Genomic DNA, 19,102 nt, shown 5'->3' on the forward strand with positions numbered 1-19,102 from the left:
TTTAGTATACCATCGTAGCCCACGTTTCACAAGTCTGGGCCTTAAATGGATCCTTAAGGTAGCCCCGCACCATATCTCCGAGATAGTTGGAAAATTTAAAATTTATTTTCGAGCGCATCGATCATATCCACCTATCTTGCGCTGTTGAAGGCGTTTCGAACATCTAAAGTCGCCAGCAATATATATGCTGTGCGGCTTCTATACTTTTAATGATGCAGTTAATAACTCTTAGAGCTGATCTGACGGGTCTAAAGCCATGCAGTCTAGGGAAGAGTCCTCTAGCTTCGTTGATAACCGCTTCATGGCTGGGCTTAAGTAGCCTTTCATAGTGTTTTCCCGATGTGTCAAGCATGCATAATGAATATGAATATGAATATTCCGGCTTTGAGCCTGAGGGTTGTACATATACAATAATACTGCCGGTCGCTTTGCAGCTATTATTTTCAGGTCATCCGGGCCGGGTGATTTGTTGTTCTTAAGCTTACCAATGGCTAGTTGCAGTTCTTCGAGGGTGCACTGAGAGTTTTGTGTAAGTCTTTAAGTTTGTTCTGGATCAGTTGCCTTTTTTACGTGTATGTGGAAGAGTTGGCTTACGATGTGATCCATTTTGACAGTGGTTAAGTCAGGTGGCTGTGATCGAACACCGAGTTTCTTCATTACTATTTTATTTCCAAATCATCAAAAGTTCCTCGAGTAGTTCCTCCCATTTTTTTAAATTTTTTTTGTAATTCTTGGTATTACTCGTTATCACATATTTATTCATATTTCAATATTTCAAAATAAATTTAAATAAATTTCAAACAAAAAAAAAACAACTTCTTTAAAGGTATGCGTTCTTGAAATAGAAGGCGAAAAAAGTTCGTTCTCTACTACTGTGGTCCTTCGAAAAATGAAGCAATGACGGACAAAGCCGACACAAAGAAAATATTTTTATAAAATGCGTCTGCTCTAAAATAATGGTCGACATTTTGAAGATTTTTTTACATTCTTGAATTTCTTATAAATTTTGCAAAATAGATCAGATCAATTAAATAGAATTGATTGTTACTTTATTTTACAAAAAATTCCCGCCATATTATAAGCGAATCGATTGGGTAAAGCAAAGCAATGGCAGCATCGAAAAAAAATAGTCTGAAAAAATATGTTCAAGGTCAAGGTCAAGTTGAAACGAAACTAAAATGGTATAGCTATCGAAAATAATTTAAATTTTTTAAAATCTTTTTAAAAAGATATTTTGGAATATCCAAGTAATCAATAAAATGCTTATACGAACTGTTTGACGTGTGGAAAGCAATACCAATCGTTATAAATTCAATTTATCAACAAAATATAGCATGCAAAATACGAAATCAATGAAATTTATAGATTTTCACAATATACCACACTTGTTGACAGTAAAATCTTGCAACTTTTGGAAGCAAACTTAAAAGTGATCTAAAGGTTTCTTAATTTACAGAGTTGATTTCATTTTAAGTACAGTGCCTGTGGCTCACTTTTTACCAAAGAGATATTACGAAAAGTTATAAAATTTTGTTATCTGCAACTTCCGAATGTCTTTATATCGTGTATATATAATATGATTATTGCCAGTATGATGTAACCTGCGATATATGTATTGACCCAAGTTCTCGCAGTATATCACACATATTAGCAACATAAATCCATAAAAAGTCTATCGAAATGGTAAGCCTCGTGAAAAGAATTATCTTTCATCACGACAATGCCAGGCTATGCAAATCGCTTGTTTGTGCAGTTCTTAAGCATTCAATGTATAATTGGCACCTGGCGCCAAGTGTTAACTTAAATATCGCAAATAATTTTACTAGTGGAATTGTGCTCGTTAACGACCAGTGACCCAGTTTTTCGTCTATTGGGGCAAAAGTTTCTTGCAGAGTGGCATTATAAAACAGTTTTAAAAATAACAAAGAATTATTGAACAAAGCGGTGCAGATTTGACCTAATTCGCCTCACTAATTTTATACAAAAAAAACCCTTCATTTAAAACAAAAGTAATGTATTTATTTTCGCTAGACCTTTAAGAGCTAGAAATAGTCTAGTTACATGCAATAGGAGCTTCACCTTCTCAAAAAAATCTAAATTTTTTGAGAAGTTAAAGAGGCATTCTAGTCTAGAGGCCCGAATTTTCTGCGTTTATTGGGAATTGATAAAATAAAAGCATTTGGTATATTATATCTCAGATAGAAAGGCGATGTCTTTGTCGCCATGATTTCTACCCTTCTAGTTATGTGAAAAATAAAACAAAGTATGATTATTGATTAGTACAAATGGTGTGAATATCACTATTTCAAGGAGCTGCAAAATTAAAAAAAGAAATTTTTTCTAACAAAAAATAAATAAAAATTTTTTCACAAATTTCTTAACTTTTTCGAATTTTTTTAAAACATTCACGACATGTTGCAAATAAATAAGTTGAGTTTAAGGTAATGTGGCAACTGCATCGAAAAAAGAGAGAAGCACGTTTAAAGTTTTTTCGTTAATTTGGTATTCTCAAAAACCGGACAAAATTATTTAAAGTGATTTTATCAATGAAATTGAATAAAATACATTATTTAATATAATAATGCGACGTATTAAAATAAAATGATATTAAAATAAAATGAATTCAGAAATATATTGGAGTCGTCATCGTCAGGAGAGCTGTCGAGCGACAATATTTGTTGATATACAACTTGATGTGAACCATCGCAACACCATTTTGAAATAAGTTCAAGCTTTTCTAATTTGTCTACCAATTTTGAAGAACTCCCTCAATATAAAAGACTATTATGAGTTTAGATGCAGCAGCATCACCTGACATCGTTTAACTAACGCTAGCTGCATAAGTAAGCTCCTGGACAGGTATCTGCTCCCGAAGGTCTTTAGTTTTCCGAAGACTAACACGATCAAACAACTCTAGGTTTAGTACTCGGCGTCCAGTTATGTACTAATATTGAAGCATTAAGCCATTCCTCATATTTTTTTATAAATCTTTTGTTAGTATAATTTCTTTCTTAAATCCGATTTGAAATGCTTTAATTTATGATTTATTTCAAGTTTGAAATTCATTTTGGGTACTCTTTAAAAGCGTTTTTCTTAAAACTGTGTTTTTTGAACTGGTGATAACTGTAACTCGAAAATCGCTCAGTGGATTTTAATGAAAAATTATGTACAGCTTATAGAATACATAAAAAACTTGGACCTAATCGAAAGGTTTTTAGTTTTCTCAAAAATTTCGTTTTTTTAGACCAACTAACTGTTGATTCTCTCCCAAAAACTTAGAAACAAATTTCTTGAGGCCGCCGTTTTGTTAATTTTTGAAGAAAAAAATCCTTCGATCAGGCCCAGGATTATCTAATTATAAAACTAAATTTTTTTGTCCCTATGGTTGTCACGCAACTATTTTTTTTTTTTTTTTTTTTTTTTTTTTTTTTTTTTTTTTTTTTTTTTTTTTTTTTTTTTTTTTTTTTTTTTTTTTTTTTTTGATTTTAGATGAATCTCCAAGGACTTATAGTTGTCACCGCCTGTTTTTGGAACTAGGTCAACACAAACAAATATAACTTTGGAAATTAATATTTTTTTTTTTTTGTTTTTTTCATTTTCGTGTCTTCAAGTCAAAACTTTTTATAATAATGCCGTATTACCACTTTTGTAAAATAACACGATTTAATAGCACAAAAAAAAAAAAATACTGAGAATTCTCCCCCTAACCCCTTAAACAGCATACATAATGTTTTTCAAGACATTTCTTTTGATTTTGAAGCTGAAAGAAAAAACCAAGCAATAAATAAAAGCAGTACATTTTATATGCAAGTGAATAACCAGCTCAACGTGATTTTCTTAAAGCAGTGGATATATGCGAAAAAAAATGTAAGTTTGTATGATAAATAGATGCCCTATAGTTAGGCAAAAAATAAGGACGTACTTACTGAACGATCATATAACCGGTTTATAGAGTATGGTTACTTAGGTACTAAAAAAATCAATTTTGACTAGCATCGCTGCAGTTCGTAATTCTCACTTTTGTCCGGTTTCTGAAAGAAAATGCTCCTATGTAAACCAGTTCAGTTGCTGTGACACTAGTCTAGTATATAATAAAACTAGAACTACGCGCTCTCAGCGCCAACTAGCGAAAATACCCAATATTAGTCACGGCTTTCGTTTTCTTACTTGAAGGATATCATTTCGCCTTCAATCTAACTACTATGCATGAAATCCAAAATGTTTTTCGAACATGTGAAATAATTTCCACGAAAAAAGTTTTATCTCTCGAAACGCGGCTTACTTATCAACACAAATAAACAATAAGCGCACACATATGTATATATAGAATGTATGCCAACAAGTACGTTCATTAATTAATGCATATGTAATGCCAGTAATTACCGTTAACACGCACAATACGCGCCAAATAGCCGTTTGTTGGTTTTGTTAATTTGGTAGCGATTATTGTTGTTGCCGCACAGCCTGCCACTGCACAAGCGCCACAAAAGCTAAATTATCAACGTCGATAATCGCACTTTAATGACCGCTTAAATTAAATGCTTTTTGCAATTAGTTGTTTGGATTCGCGCACACAATTTTTTATACACACCATTTTAATACACCCTGTTTTTCAACTCGAAAAGGTGAAAAGCGAATGCATAAAAGTATTAATTACAGCAACGGCAATCGATAAGCTATTTGTGCAAACCTCAATCGGCAGGATCGGCAGGCAGTGAAAGAAAGCGCGCAAAAAAAAAGCGCCACAAAATAAAAATATTTATTTTTATTATTAAAATTAATAGTAATTATAGTCGGGTATCAATTATAAATGAATTACCTTAATAATGAATGCATAAAAAATAGATTAATTGCAGTAGCGCATAAATTACATAATTGCAGGTGTGCGCCACGTCGGCTCCGCTGAAGCATAAAGTGTTTTTAATTAAACTTGCATATGCTTTAAATCTACTTTTTAATCACTCGAATGCATAAGCAGGATATGCGTACAAATCGCTTTTTCTCCTTTTTTACTTTTTTGTAATCATGCATATTAAAGTTTCATTTTGCTTTCACTCACTTTCGCTTTAAAATTAATCGCTGCTGTTTTTGCTTTTGCTTGCAGACTAAAGGTGGATAATAATGGCGGCGCTTGGTGCCCGAAGCATATGGTCTCGCGTGGTCTCAAGGAGTATCTGCAAATCGACTTATTGCTAGTGCATGTCATCACAGCGGTACGTACGCAGGGTCGCTTTGGCAAAGGGCAAGGTCAGGAATATACCGAAGCGTATGTACTCGAATATTGGCGGCCAGGCTTTGAGAAGTGGTTGCGCTGGAAAACGATACAAGGCAAAGAGGTGAGTAAGAATTATGAATACGTCCAGAAAGAGACTATGAAATCTGTAAAAAGACTGGCAAAATTTCAGAATTTTCAAAAATGTCTATGCCGATGTTCTGTAAAGCCAGTTTTTCGCAAATATTATGAGATAAAAAAACTGCTGTTAAATTTTTTTTTATTTTGAAAAAGTCTATTAAAAAATATGTGAATAGTTATTTTACTTATAGTGTTCACCAGTGCTGTACTCACTTTAAAAGACACTATCTATTTTGTTCCAAATATCGATGTGCTAGAACCTATCAACATCATTAAATAACTTCGAAACAAAAATCTATAGAATTACGTGGCTCGAAAAATTTTTATTTTTCTCAACACTAAAAATTTTCGGAATAATTCCCATTCATCTCTTGACCACCTACTGGAAGCATTTGCTACGAAACGAAAAATAAACCAAAGTGCGCAATTTTTCGTGTATTAATAATAACTCAACGATTACCTTACTCCCACCTAATCTGTTATCATGCGCTAAACCTAGGAAAAGGCCCGTGAGAAGAATCTATATTCACCACCTCTTCGCAAATTTTAAACCCGACTTCGAGAGTAAGAAAAGCAACTGTCTCTAAGCCGCTATGTCTGAACGTGGCATCCCCGCAAATCTAATAACACTGCGTAAGCCTCTCCGAGCCGTTCGATATCAAGCGAGGTTTCAGATATGGGGCCTCTATATGGTGTTACTTCTTCAGTAATTTGCATAATATTTCTGCTCCTTGCAGACCAGATAAGGAAGCGAAGTATATGGATCTGGTTGTGAACGAGCTCAAGACGAAACATCTCCCGCTATCAAACAAACAGCCATCGCAGTCGCTACTTGGCCCGCACATCGCTATTGACAGTCATAACTTTGAAGCTGTGGATAATTTCATCTATCTTGCAACTATTCATAACACCAACAAAAATATCAACCTTTAAATGCAACGCAGAATTGCTCGTTCAATTGAAAAGTAAAGTCCCTTCCGAGACTCCGAGAGAATCTCTTCTCTTCATTTACTACATTCTGATCCATTCAGGAATTTCACTAAAAATATTATACAAAGTATTGCTCTACGACTAGTAATTATAGGCAGATTAAGAACTTTTAAACAACTTGTGTATTTAGAATGACTTAATCGAGAATTCAATTGAAAATGATCTAATCCAAAAAATTAAAACGGATTTTGAACGGACTTTAACTTGTCAGAGTGAATTAGGTAACTATGGTTCCGTACGGCTTTTATATTTCATAGGTAGTATAATTATTCATAATTGTATTTCCTTTAATAAATAAATAAATAAATAAATAAGATGGTTCCGTAGAACACACCTATATTCAAATATATGCCTAACCCTAGTTATGAAACGAGTTTTAACATACGAATCCCTAGAACATCGTTTAACAAAGCTAATAGCACCTTTCACCATTTTATAAAGACTGAACTGGAGCTTATGGTCCATAGTTACTCTTGATTTAGAAAGGAAGGAAAATATACAAATACTATGTTTTCCTTTCTCACTCACTTCCATCATGATCAAAAGTAGCCAAACTTTGAACTTTAAGAAAAGGTCTAATATATGGAATATTTTGATTTTTTTTCTTTATCTCTCTAACAAACACAACAGACCAAAAACCAAATTAAAACCAAGAACGGGCCTCAGTTACGTTCATGCCGAAAACGGGTAAAAGCTTTCATGCTTCAGCCAAGTACTTTATACTGTTCAACCTCTCTCTTTTGGGACGTCTCGAAAGACCGTTTACAAGTTACGCAGCATGATTTATAGCCTCATGGTTAAGGAAAATTTCCTGACTTCCGCATATGAGTTGATGAAATGGTATCTCAGCATCTTAACTCAGTTGGCATCCATCCGTCCTCACCATTACTTCAAATAACTGAGATGGTTTTATGAACTATAATATATAAAATATCGGGAGCATCACTACCGCGAAAGAGAAACCTCTGTAGGCCTTTTGTCTGTGGATACGGAGAAATATTTTGTCCTGATTCTAGATAGGAAGGTTAACATCGAAAACAATCGATAGTTCAGAAGGTTGAAATGCCTTTCTAAGGCAAGCAATGCCTTCAGAGATCAAAGAAGGCATTAACTGCCTTCTGGAAGCATCACAATCTTCTGGAATATTTCTCCTCTTTGAGAGATCAGGCATTAAACACTTTGGGAGCTCACACGTACATTCAGACAATCAGCTGAGCTGGTAAGATTAGAAAAAAATGTGTAGGTTTGTAATGACCTCTAGGTGGTTTATCGACTCATAAGATCTGATTTTAGGTTTATTAAATTTAATGGCTTCACAAAAGACTATATATATTGTGGTAATACAAGTGCGACTCTAATATAAAACATGAGGTATTGGGTAGGTTGGTACTTAAAAAAAAAACAGAACAAATAGTTTTTCACGCAAAATCAATTTACTTCATTCAAAATAGTCTCAGAAGCCATAAACTTGTTTCATCAATTGAAAGGTATCGCTAAAAGTTTTACCAATTGTAAAACAAAATTTAATGTTGGCTCTTTGTTCGAAGCTCATTTTCGCACCGATAACACAAACACACCGACACTTAAAACGCAATAACTTCACTTCCAATCAATGAAATGTCATGAACATTTTTCACTGGACAATCCATTAAGACAGAAAATTCTAACGCACCAGTCGAAATATAGATGACGCCACCAGGGGGTGCTAGATTCAAAAAGTCCTGTTTACTTTGGAATGCACCTTGTATTTTATGGCTTCACAAAGACTTTTTGAAGAAAACACATTGAAACTTCAAATTTAATGAGTGGGTAGTGGGGCCGTCTTGTTGAAAACAAATGTCGCAAAAATCGTGAGCTTTAATTTTCAGCATCATATAGTCGGTTGAAGAAATATGGATCGATGATTCCAATGGTCCACTAACTACACAAACCTATTGTTTTATTCTGGCTGAGATAACAGCTCTTAACTCTCTTCAAGTTGCTCTTTTCCCAAATGTGGCAATTTTGCTTGTTAATATACCCATTGAGCCAGAAATAGGCCTCATCGCTGAACAAAATTTGGCTCGAAAACGTCGGATCTTCTTGGAACTTTTCAAGAGCCAATAGAGCAAAGCGATGTCGCTTAAGAAGGTCGAGCTTCTAGTTAATTATGAAATCAATAAAACATATGTAAAACATTTTTCTATTTGACAAATTATGAGCTAAAATTATATCTCTAAAAGTTAATAAATATGTAAGTGCTGTACAAATATATACGCTACCTAAAATCGCCCGCCATACGAGTATATTTAGACCTTATGTTATATCTATATATGGGTATACAATAGCCACTTGGTTAATGTCTGCAATTTCATTGTCTCCCACAAATGTTTTTCTCCTCCAACAATTTACGCCAAAAAAAAAAAAAAATTTACAAACTGCCTGCATCTTTTCCTACTTATACCTAAACACATATTGAAATATTTATTTCCAGGTGTATATTTACTTTAACCTTATACCTTACACGCCTCTTATTATCGTCTTAGCTTTAGGCCATGAAATTCGAAACTTCGACAAACGTCCGTTCACTCGCCCATATATTCACACATTAATCAAAGCGATAAAAATCACATGCCAAAACTGCAAGTATCTTCGTTGTTGGCGCGAGCTTGCGTCTGGGCTGTGTGCTAGCCTAGAGCACGCCTTTCTTTAATTTTTCGCTTTGCGCTAGTGAGATTTCGTTACGCCCGCAACAACTATTTTTGGATTATTATATTTCGCTCTTTACCTTGTTGCAGTCCGCTGCCTTTGGTCTGTGGCTTGTGAAAATTTTGCATGCGTGTAGCATAAATTGCGTAGGTGTTACGGCACAAAAATTATGAATGTTACACCTAGCAATATATTTTATTTTACGAAATATGCCGGGTGTGCAAGAGACAGGTAAAAGAGTGACTAAAAAGAATGCCGAGATTTCGAATGTATTTTTAACGTCCAAATAAACTTTGAGTACTCATATATTCATTCTTGCACAAATAGTTGTTTATTAATATAATAACTTTTTATATATAAGTAAATATATATTCCACAGAATCTTTGTAATTATCTACCAGTTACGTCCCATACTAATATAATATAATATAATAATAATGCCCATTTTTAATTTTGCTCTTTCAGATACTAACAGGCAATATAAATACTTATAGTGAAGTGGAAAACATTTTGCAGCCGATCATTTTCGCCTCGAAGGTGCGGATTTATCCATATAGCCAATATGATCGTACTGTCTGCTTGCGCGCTGAAGTGGTCGGTTGCCTATGGGAAGGTGAGTAAAACTATACATTTTTTTTTTTTTTCGATTCCATCGAATAACATGTATATAGGCACTAATCAGTGTATATTAGGTTTGCCAGGTCCGTATGTTTGTATATAAGTGAACAGGATCTTCCGCTTTCAAGGTACCGATCGAAATTTGGTACCTGTCCTTTATTTCCTAAGAAGCTATCCAATTTAGAGATACAATTTTCAAGCAAATTATTCAGTCCAAACTACTATAGCGTAAAGTTGGAATTGAAAATGCCACATCAAAATCAAGAAAAACGTATTTTTATATCATCATATTATAAGAAATTCGCCTGTGAATTTTGTAGGAAAGTGTTTTTCTTTTTTCACCATTCTTTAAGCAAAAACAGCAATCCAAACTTCGGTAGACACGCCAATCATACCGTAGAGATCTAAAACTTATAGAACAACTTTACGAAATGCATGAGTTTCATACCAATATACATTTTAAAACTATTCCACTGGCGGGTGCTGAATCGAAAACCTTCAATATATCATACAGCTCACCGTTGCATCGACTGTGGTACTCGCCGTTGCCATTGCGCTGAGGACTATATACTCCTAAGGCTGACTAATCAGAAGTTGTCATTATCCATGCCTCAGCACCGCATGGCAGAACGGGAATGATGAGGGAGAGGACTTTACTTTTCAATTGACTACTTAGTCCAAAGTAGGGCCTGTTGGCAATGGCAAGAGTGATTCTGCATTGGATTTCGAAACTGACATTGTTCTTTGTGTTGATACCAAGTTCCATGTTCCAAGTTAGACGAAATTATCTACGACTTCAGATTTATGACTGTGAACAGTGACTTGCAAGCCAAGTCGCGAATGCGATGACTGTTTATTTAATAACAAGAGACAGTCAGTGTTAACAACCAGACCCACACCTTTGACGTCTCTATGCACTCCGGAGAAAGCAGAATAATCGTCGCGGATGTTGAGGCTAATGATAACCGTATCATCGACGTACGCCAAAAGACGTATACTCTTATAAAAGACTGTACTTCCGCAACAGATCGTATTATTTACTGCAACATTTAGTTAGGTAGGGAGTATCCTTGGCATTTGAAATTTCGCTTGGTATTGAATGGCTCCCGATCTTGATGGAGCTCTTGGTGTTGCTCAACGTCAGCTTACACAGCCGGCTGCAAAAAGGCAGCTAGTTATTGGGCTGTCAAAAATATCATTACAGTCGAGGAAGAGGTGGTGTTTTGATCGTATTTTTATGTATCTTTTTCAAGAATTAATGCATGCTGAAAATTTGGTCGTTTGTAGATTTTCCCGGTCTAAGGACACACTGATAAGATCCAATCAATTTGTTGACGGTCGAAAAGACCATATGTGCGTTATAAAGAAGGCTTAGGGTCACAGAGTGTGCGGTCCCTATTTTGTAGATTGGGCAGACCACACAAAGGTCCCAATTGTCGGGTACGTTTTCTTCCGACCATATTTTGGAAAGAAACTGATACAAGCACCTTCAATTTCGTCATCGATAGTGGAATCGGATTCACCGTTTCCGGATGTTATAGTTTCACTACCTTTCAGCAGGCTGGAGAAGTGTTTCCTGCATACCGATAGTCCATGATAGAACAGAAATATCTTTAAATCCAGATAAAATGCTGAAGTAAGATGCTTATGTTAGACACCGATAACGTGGTAGAGTGATGTTAGCTCATTTTTGAAGAAGTTTTGGCGTTTTATTGGCCCTTTCAGCTATAGCCACATATTTATTCTTCCGCACTCATATGATTCGCCTTCTCACTTTAGCTGGCTTTCAAACAGATATTTTCTGGCTTCCCAGAGGTTACTTGGTCTAAGACCGGAAGTCGTGAGCTTCTAGAACCATATGTAAAAGAAACATTTCCGGTTACTCCCAAGTGAATGGCGCTCAGAGAACTTTCCCCACTTACGTGAACTTCTACTTGTGGCTCAATCCACTAGCCACATACCACTTGCGTCTAGTTATCTATTCAAATCTCTAATGCTGACAGATATAAGTAAATAACCTGAATATGTGTGTTTAGTTATGCAGTCGCACGATTTCCATTAAAACACATCAACTTGTCGTTCTGTGCATACGAGATAAAATATCTTAAACTCGCAACACATGCAACCATCTACCTACACACGCACTCAAACATGCAGGTAGTTTGTTATCCATTTTGACACATGAATTTTGCAACTGTAAATCAATCGGTGCATGAAACAACACTTCTCCAGCATAGAAACCAAAAGCAACACAAAAAACAAAACTATATTTTGCTTTCAACCTTGTCAAAACAATCGCATGCAAATGCAACATTTTGCTGTCAATACATATTTGATGCAAATGGCAAATGGTGACTGGGGAGCAATGAAGAGTACCACTCGATTGGCACTGAATCGCTTACGCTGTCACACATTTGACTTTTGAATAAATGAATTATTGATTAGCGTCCTAAGTGTGCGATTCCGGCAGTTTGTTTGCTTATGTGTGTGTGTTTGCATGTGTGAGTCGAATTTTTATCTGTTAGTTGTGTTTAAAAGAAACGCTGTTCAGAATACTATGCAGACAGTACTGTTGCAAGGGAGCGCTCTTTGAAGACTACTTTCAAAGAAAGTAAGAAAAGTAAAATATAAACAATGTCAGTTTAAGAAGCTTATTATTTCTAAAGCTAATTATAAAACAAGATTAGTAGTGTAGAGTAGTAAATAGTAATGGCTTTAATTTGGCGATTTCTGTGCTCACTATCTTCACATGTTCGATTTTACAGCGATAATGTTCGATAAAAGCGATAACAAAACTGTCGCGTTAATTTGATGCAGAAGAGTATGAGCATATATCATTAAAGTGGTGCAACGGCTATATCTAGTTTCATCCATCTATATTTTAGACCAAGTCCTAAGACAAATGAGTTTAAAAAATGAGAATTCACGTATTCAACAAAAGAACGGCAACACTCTTCCATAAGGTGACATTGTATTTATTTTGAAAATTCTTTATTTATTCTTCCAAATCAATTTCATCCCCTTCAAAGTAATCCCCTCCCGATGCAATGCACTTATACAAACGGTCTTTTGAGCATTGTGAATAGCCAGAAGTTGCACGTCGACGGATCAGGTGAATACGGTGGTTGCGGAACGATATAAGTTGAGTTTTTGGCGAAATTATCACAAATTACGAGGACAATATGGGATGGTGCATTATCGTGGTGTAAAAATCAAGAATTGTCTTTCCACAATTCCGGCCTTTTTAGGCGGATAGCGTTACACAAACGACGCACAACGTTCAAATAATATTCCTTGTTGACTGTTTGACCGGTTGGATGGAATTCATAGTGCACAACACCACGATAATCGAAGAAAGCAATCAACATGACCTTGATTTTTGAGCGACTTTGACGCGATTTTTTTGGTCTCGGCTCTCTTTTGGCACGATATTCGATTGATTGAAGGGTTGTTTCGGGGTCGTAAGCATAGATCCAAATCTAATCGCCAGTTATAATGCGTTTCTTGACACCCTGTTAGTCGGAAAGCATCGTTTCACACACTTCAACGCGACGTCTTTTTTCCAAAAAATTCAATGTTTTCAGTACCAGTCGATTTTTGACCCGCTTGAGGCCCAAAACATCCTTCAAAATCGTATTGGCTGAGTTTTTCGAGCCTCGTCACCAAAGGCTTTCTGCACCATCCTCAACGTATCCGAAGCAGAAAATTGATTCCGTAAAAAAATTTAATGCAAATTATTTGCTCAACAAATTTCGACATCGCTAAAAACGAAAAACTCACTTTTAGCAGCTCACATAACGACACGTATCTCTAAAGTTTAAAGACGGTGTGCCCGGAGCGGTCGTTTAAGTTTGCTGAATAGCCAAAACTCACCCGGAGATAAATCAAGCAATATTGGTTGAAAATTTGCTGAAAAAATTACGAAGAATCTTAACGTGGTGCATAAACCAAGAGTTGTCGCATCATAATTCCGGTCTCTTTTTATGAATAACTTCCCGCAAATTACCCCTAATACTCAAATAGTAATCGTTGTTGACAATTTGGGCGATCGAAAAGCAATCGGAGTGCATCATACTTCAATAACCGAAGAAAACTGTCAACATTCTCTTAACTCTTGACCTGCTTTGATTTAGGCTCACCTTTGTTACTCTATTCGACCGATTGGTCATCTGTTTCCTGGTCGTAAGCATAAATCCAAGACTCCACCTCTGTAATACTACATTTTATGACATTTTGGTTGTCGGAAAGCATAGTTTCCCAAACGTGAACACGACGCTGTTTTTTTGAAAAAATTTAGTTATTTTGAAACCAATCGTACTTTCACTTTTCTTATGTCCAACGATCTTTCAAAATGGTTTTTACTGATCCTCTCGACGTTCTACCGATCCTAGTAAGATCTCTGGCTGTTAATCGTCGATCCTCAAGCACCAATAGCTTTATTTCATTGACGTGTTGATCATCAGATAATGTTGATGGCCATCCTGGTCGTGGTTCGTCGTCAACGTATTCTCGACCCTCTTTGAAGTATTTGTACAAATCAAAAACACTTGATTTCCGGAAAGCCTTTTCCAACATTCTGAATATTTCGGCGACAAAATTTGATTCCGCACACATAATTTACTGAAATTTTTTTCAGTAATTTCACTCATCGTAAAAAGCGCCGAATGTACTTTATGTACTTCAGAGAGAAAAGCGTATACTAGACACTAATGATAATTTTGATGTGACATTTGACACAGATGTCACTGCAGTCGTACCAACCTAAAAAAATAGTATTTCGTTAAATGGGTTATCGCACGAATTTTAATTTAAATAGTCTTGCTCACATTATTATATCAAATGACATGGTAGCGCAGGATTGCTATGCAAGTTTGCAGGAAAACTGGTATGGATTATTTGATTTAGTACTCTCCAACGCTTGGCGTAACGAACACAGCTAGTATTTAGCTTCTGATCAGATTTGACCCAGACTGGTCCATTGTGCCATTCCTACGTTTTTGTGCAGCTTGAGCTCCACATATCACTGTATATAGTTAACAACTTTATAGTTCAATATCCGAAAAATTCTTCTGACGGTTTTAGCATGAAAAAATTAACAACGAGTTCAATTGAAGTTTTGTATTTTCAATGGAGTCACGTCTACGGAAACGTTGATAATGTTACAAAAGTGTTTTGTGGAACACAAAAATAAAAAAGTTGTGTCACCTTCTCATTAATTAGTAATTATAATCTAACTAACAGAAATTATATAGAAAGTATTAGTAGTACGATCTTTGTATCAGCTACAGTAAAGCGTGGACGGGTTCTCTAGTTGTATATCGTCACCTGAAAGGCAAAATAACATATCATCAAAAAATTCGAAATTGAGTGTCTTATTGACTATGATTCACTACTTCAAATTACATACATAATATTATATATGTCCAATGTTTTCAGGTTCTGCGCTCAGATATAACCCAGTTTTAACCAATATTAAAAAATTTTTTTACTCATTCTCCATTTTATGTCGTGTTTAATTCATGCCACTGTAAATTTCCGAAAATGTTGTTACGTTATTTTGTATTTCAGGTGACGATATAAAGATAATCAATTGATTACCTACTGAGTAAATAGGAAAACTTCAAATACTCCCTCAACTTCAACTTGATTTAGAAGTTAGTTTTCGAAGTAAATATCCCAACCTGAGAGCTAAAGGTGTCAGAAAACTGCAGAAACTTGTTCATGTAGTGATCGTGCCCCCATTAAATCAAAATTCTGCTTGTAACAGCTGTGAAAACATTAGTATTTTAAGCAATGTTTTGCTCCAATGGGAGAGTTCGAAAAAATTTTTGAAATAACACTAATAATAAATTTTTTTCCAAAAAGAATATTGATAATTACATCCTGCATGATTTTTATATTCACCACTTGGACAGCAATAGTTAAATTATCACTTGGAACCCTACCACTAGGGTAAGCTGAATCCCGCTGAAAGCGAGAAACTCACTGATTGCGATTTATGCAGTACAGTAGACGATTTCAGCCAAATTTTACCGTTTGACCAGATCTCAAATAACGGGGTTTTCAATAGAGACGGTACAGAGGTAGACCTCGATCTTTTGACATTTCTTTTTAGTGGAATTTGCGATATCATCATATACGAGTCAACAACGAGTCGAAATTATTAAAATTTGTTACCGAAATTTTCTATCGAAATATCAGATCAATAATTGAGCGTCTCTTGGAAAAACTTGAATTCGCAGGCACAGTACAAATTGTTTCCGTGCCAATGAAACAAAGAAGTGTCCATAGTGTCAAGAATATTGCTGTCATCAAATGGTATACAAATCTGTCCCTCACACGGCGTTCTCAAGCGTTGGGAATTTTGCGAAAAGATCTTGTCTTACAATAGAAGATCAAATTGGCCCAAGAACTGAAGCCTCTTGACCACCAGGATCGTCTATGTTCATGAATTGGGCTGAGCAACAACTTAAAAATGATTCTACGTCACATCTGTAGTCTATGCCAACAAGCCAGCGACGATTAATGAATTTGGTACAAATATCGAACCTGAAATTGCAGCAGTATCGGCCAATTTATGTTTGAAAACCGTCGAATGACCAGACACTGGACTTCTCTTCTGCAAGCGTGTCCATGGTGGCCATGCAAAATCGAAATCCGTTCGTAATGGCATCGAATATACTTAAAGAATTTCATTGATATCGCAAACCGGAGTTTTGTAGCGCTCTTATTGAGAAACCCTTTAGATTAATTTTTCTTACAAAATGTTTTTTATAAAAATATTGTTTTATTATTGTTACTTCCGACCATAAATAATATAAGCCATTCAATACAAAACAAAAAAATATTACTAATTATACCTTTTTTGTCATTCATACTTCCAACAGACGGCATCGTTTCATATAGCATACCCAAAGGCGTACAGCGTGGCATGGAAATCGATCTATCAGATAAGACTTATGACGGGCATGAAGAGGGCGATCGTTTTGTTAATGGGCTGGGGCAATTAGTCGATGGACAAAAGGGCAAGGATAACTTTCGCACCGATATACATGGCTTTGGAAAAGGTATGTTGCGTAATACTTAATTATAAAATATAATGTACTGCTATAAAAAACCAAGAAAAGTACACAGATACAATATATTTTATATAAGTATGTATCGCTTGCCATTTATTAATTAATAAATTACTATTTTATCTCTAATTTTTGTTGATTCCCAGGCTATGAGTGGATTGGCTGGCGTAATGACACACCAAATCTATTGGGTCATCCAGTCGAGATTACGTTTGAGTTCGAAAGCGTACGGAATTTTAGTGCAGTTATATTGCACACAAATAATATGTTCTCCAAAGATGTGCAGGTGAGATTTATTCGCTTAAATAATGTTATACATACAAATGGAAATATTTTCAAAAGTAAACCAACTACTCATAAAAATTATATAAATTTATAGGAAATCTATTGTATTTACGACTTTACGATTTAATCCCACCAAACTATGGGCATAAGGTTATGCCTCCAACCTTCGAACTTGTTCGCTTTTGTGTAAAAAATTCTCCATACTCTCATACAACATAAAAAATAATTAAACCAAATAAATCGAAAAATCGTGTATTGATTCAGTTTGCAAGTGCAGTTTAAATGGCTAAATCCAAGTGAATTTTGATCAGTTATATTATATTTTAAACCTCGGCCAGGCTCGAATCTCTCACCTTGACATCTTCAAAACCTTTGGTAACGATCACTGATAAGTTCTTCTCTTAAACTGTGGCAAAATAGGAGGCCTAGTTACTTTTGTACAAGAACTCAAACCAAGTTTTACAATTATGAGTAAGTAACTCCTGGTAAGATAATAAATTCCGTGTAACAGTGGAGAGAAAACAGTCTGCCCACCTCACAACAACACACACAAAGAGAGCTGTCCGACCGAAGACTGGAGCTTAGTCTTGTAGAACCCCATATGTGGTAAGTGACTGATGCCCAGAGCAAACAGAGGAGAGAATACTTCTCCAAACTGCTGAATAGCAGTTAAAACATAACAGCTAGAGATGGTGAACCCGATTGGACGATGACGATGGAGCAGACTTTCAATTGCTCCACCAAAAAGAAGTTCAAATAGCAATTGAGTTTCCCCTCAAAATTAATACGGCTGTATAAACAGATGTTGAGCAATACTAGAAACTCCGTCAGGATCGGGAACAACAAAACAAAGTTTTATAAAACCACTGCCTATCGTGCGACGACTTCAACTTACTCCTAGAGAGAATAATTCTAGTTGCGTATACAAATAGAGAACGCACAATATTCTATAAAACTGTACAACTGCTGGCGTACGCCGATAAAATTGTCATCATTTCCATAACAATCACACCTTTAGTTCTGCTTTTAAAAATTATTGTTATTAATTTACCATTAATTATTTTATTTTTCATTTTCTAAATATGGTCTATAAGGCTTTTCCCTCCTACACAAAGACTCACATAAAGTCAACACCCTTATAATGTGTTACCTGCTGAGATAAGTGGATCGTGCTTATAACAGAATGTAGAAGGTAGAAGCAGATGCTCCAAAGTTTCAGGCCCCATGCCAATATCTCATGTTATGGAAACCCACTTTTACTTACTGTGCAGGTAAAGAAATATATGAAAACAACAAAAGTCAAAACAATAAAGATGCAAAAGTAACATATAAACATAAGTACATACCTTAATCCAACAAGTTCTATTGTCAGCAAGTAATAACAACGAGCAAAATATAAGTTTGCGCATAATGATTTTTTCCGACCGCTTTGCGCTTAACGGTATTTGTATGAGTGCGACCTAAATTCCATAAGCAAACGCATGTTGCACTTGTATGCTTATCAAGTTGAATCTCAAAGCAATTATATGGTTGTCAAAAAAGTCTTGCGGTATTTTCGCTAATTGGCGCTGAGAACGCGTAGTTCCAGTTTTATTCGTCGCCTCGGGTCATGCTATACCTTTCTGGAATGCTCATTTCACGGGCTGTGTTGTGTTTGATTGATTGTCATTTCTTTTAAGCCGTTCGTGAGTTATAGCGTTGCAAACATGGAAGAAAATAAAGAGAAAATACGGCATATTTTACAGTACAAAATTGCATCTCAAGCCGTCAATAAAATTTGTGCAGTTTATGGACCCGATACAGTTTCCATTTCCACCGCATAACGGTGGTTTCAACGTTTATTCTGGTGTAGAGGTGGTGGTTTTTTACTGCTTTGAACAATTTCATTATTCATTACAGTTGTTTTTTTTTTTTTTTTTTTTTTCGTTTTATGAAATGTCAAGAGAAAAGTATAGCGAGGAAAAAGGAGATTATATGCAAAGTTAAATAAATGTACATATACTCTATACGACTTACATTAGTACATTACATACAGTATACATCGTAAATTATTTATAAGCAATCAAACTGTCCTAGAATCTGCACATATTAT

General features: G+C 35.4%; 1 protein-coding gene across 3 annotated transcripts in view; it reads left to right on the top strand.

Annotated features, from left to right (window-relative positions):
- Positions 1 to 19,102, top strand: part of LOC108971170 (discoidin domain-containing receptor 2) — a 439,012-nt gene that overhangs the window by 138,473 nt on the left and 281,437 nt on the right. For all 3 annotated transcript variants that reach the window (XM_018937053.1, XM_018937061.1, XM_018937070.1), the window contains exons 4-7: positions 5,105 to 5,336; positions 9,497 to 9,644; positions 16,537 to 16,716; positions 16,872 to 17,011. In XM_018937053.1, the coding sequence (XP_018792598.1) occupies positions 5,105 to 5,336; positions 9,497 to 9,644; positions 16,537 to 16,716; positions 16,872 to 17,011 (700 nt within the window). The remainder of the gene's footprint in view (positions 1 to 5,104; positions 5,337 to 9,496; positions 9,645 to 16,536; positions 16,717 to 16,871; positions 17,012 to 19,102) is intronic.

This window comes from Bactrocera latifrons, unplaced genomic scaffold (genome assembly GCF_001853355.1).
Source record: "Bactrocera latifrons isolate USDA-ARS-PBARC rearing strain unplaced genomic scaffold, ASM185335v1 scaffold_108, whole genome shotgun sequence".
Taxonomy (NCBI): Eukaryota; Metazoa; Arthropoda; class Insecta; order Diptera; family Tephritidae; genus Bactrocera; species Bactrocera latifrons.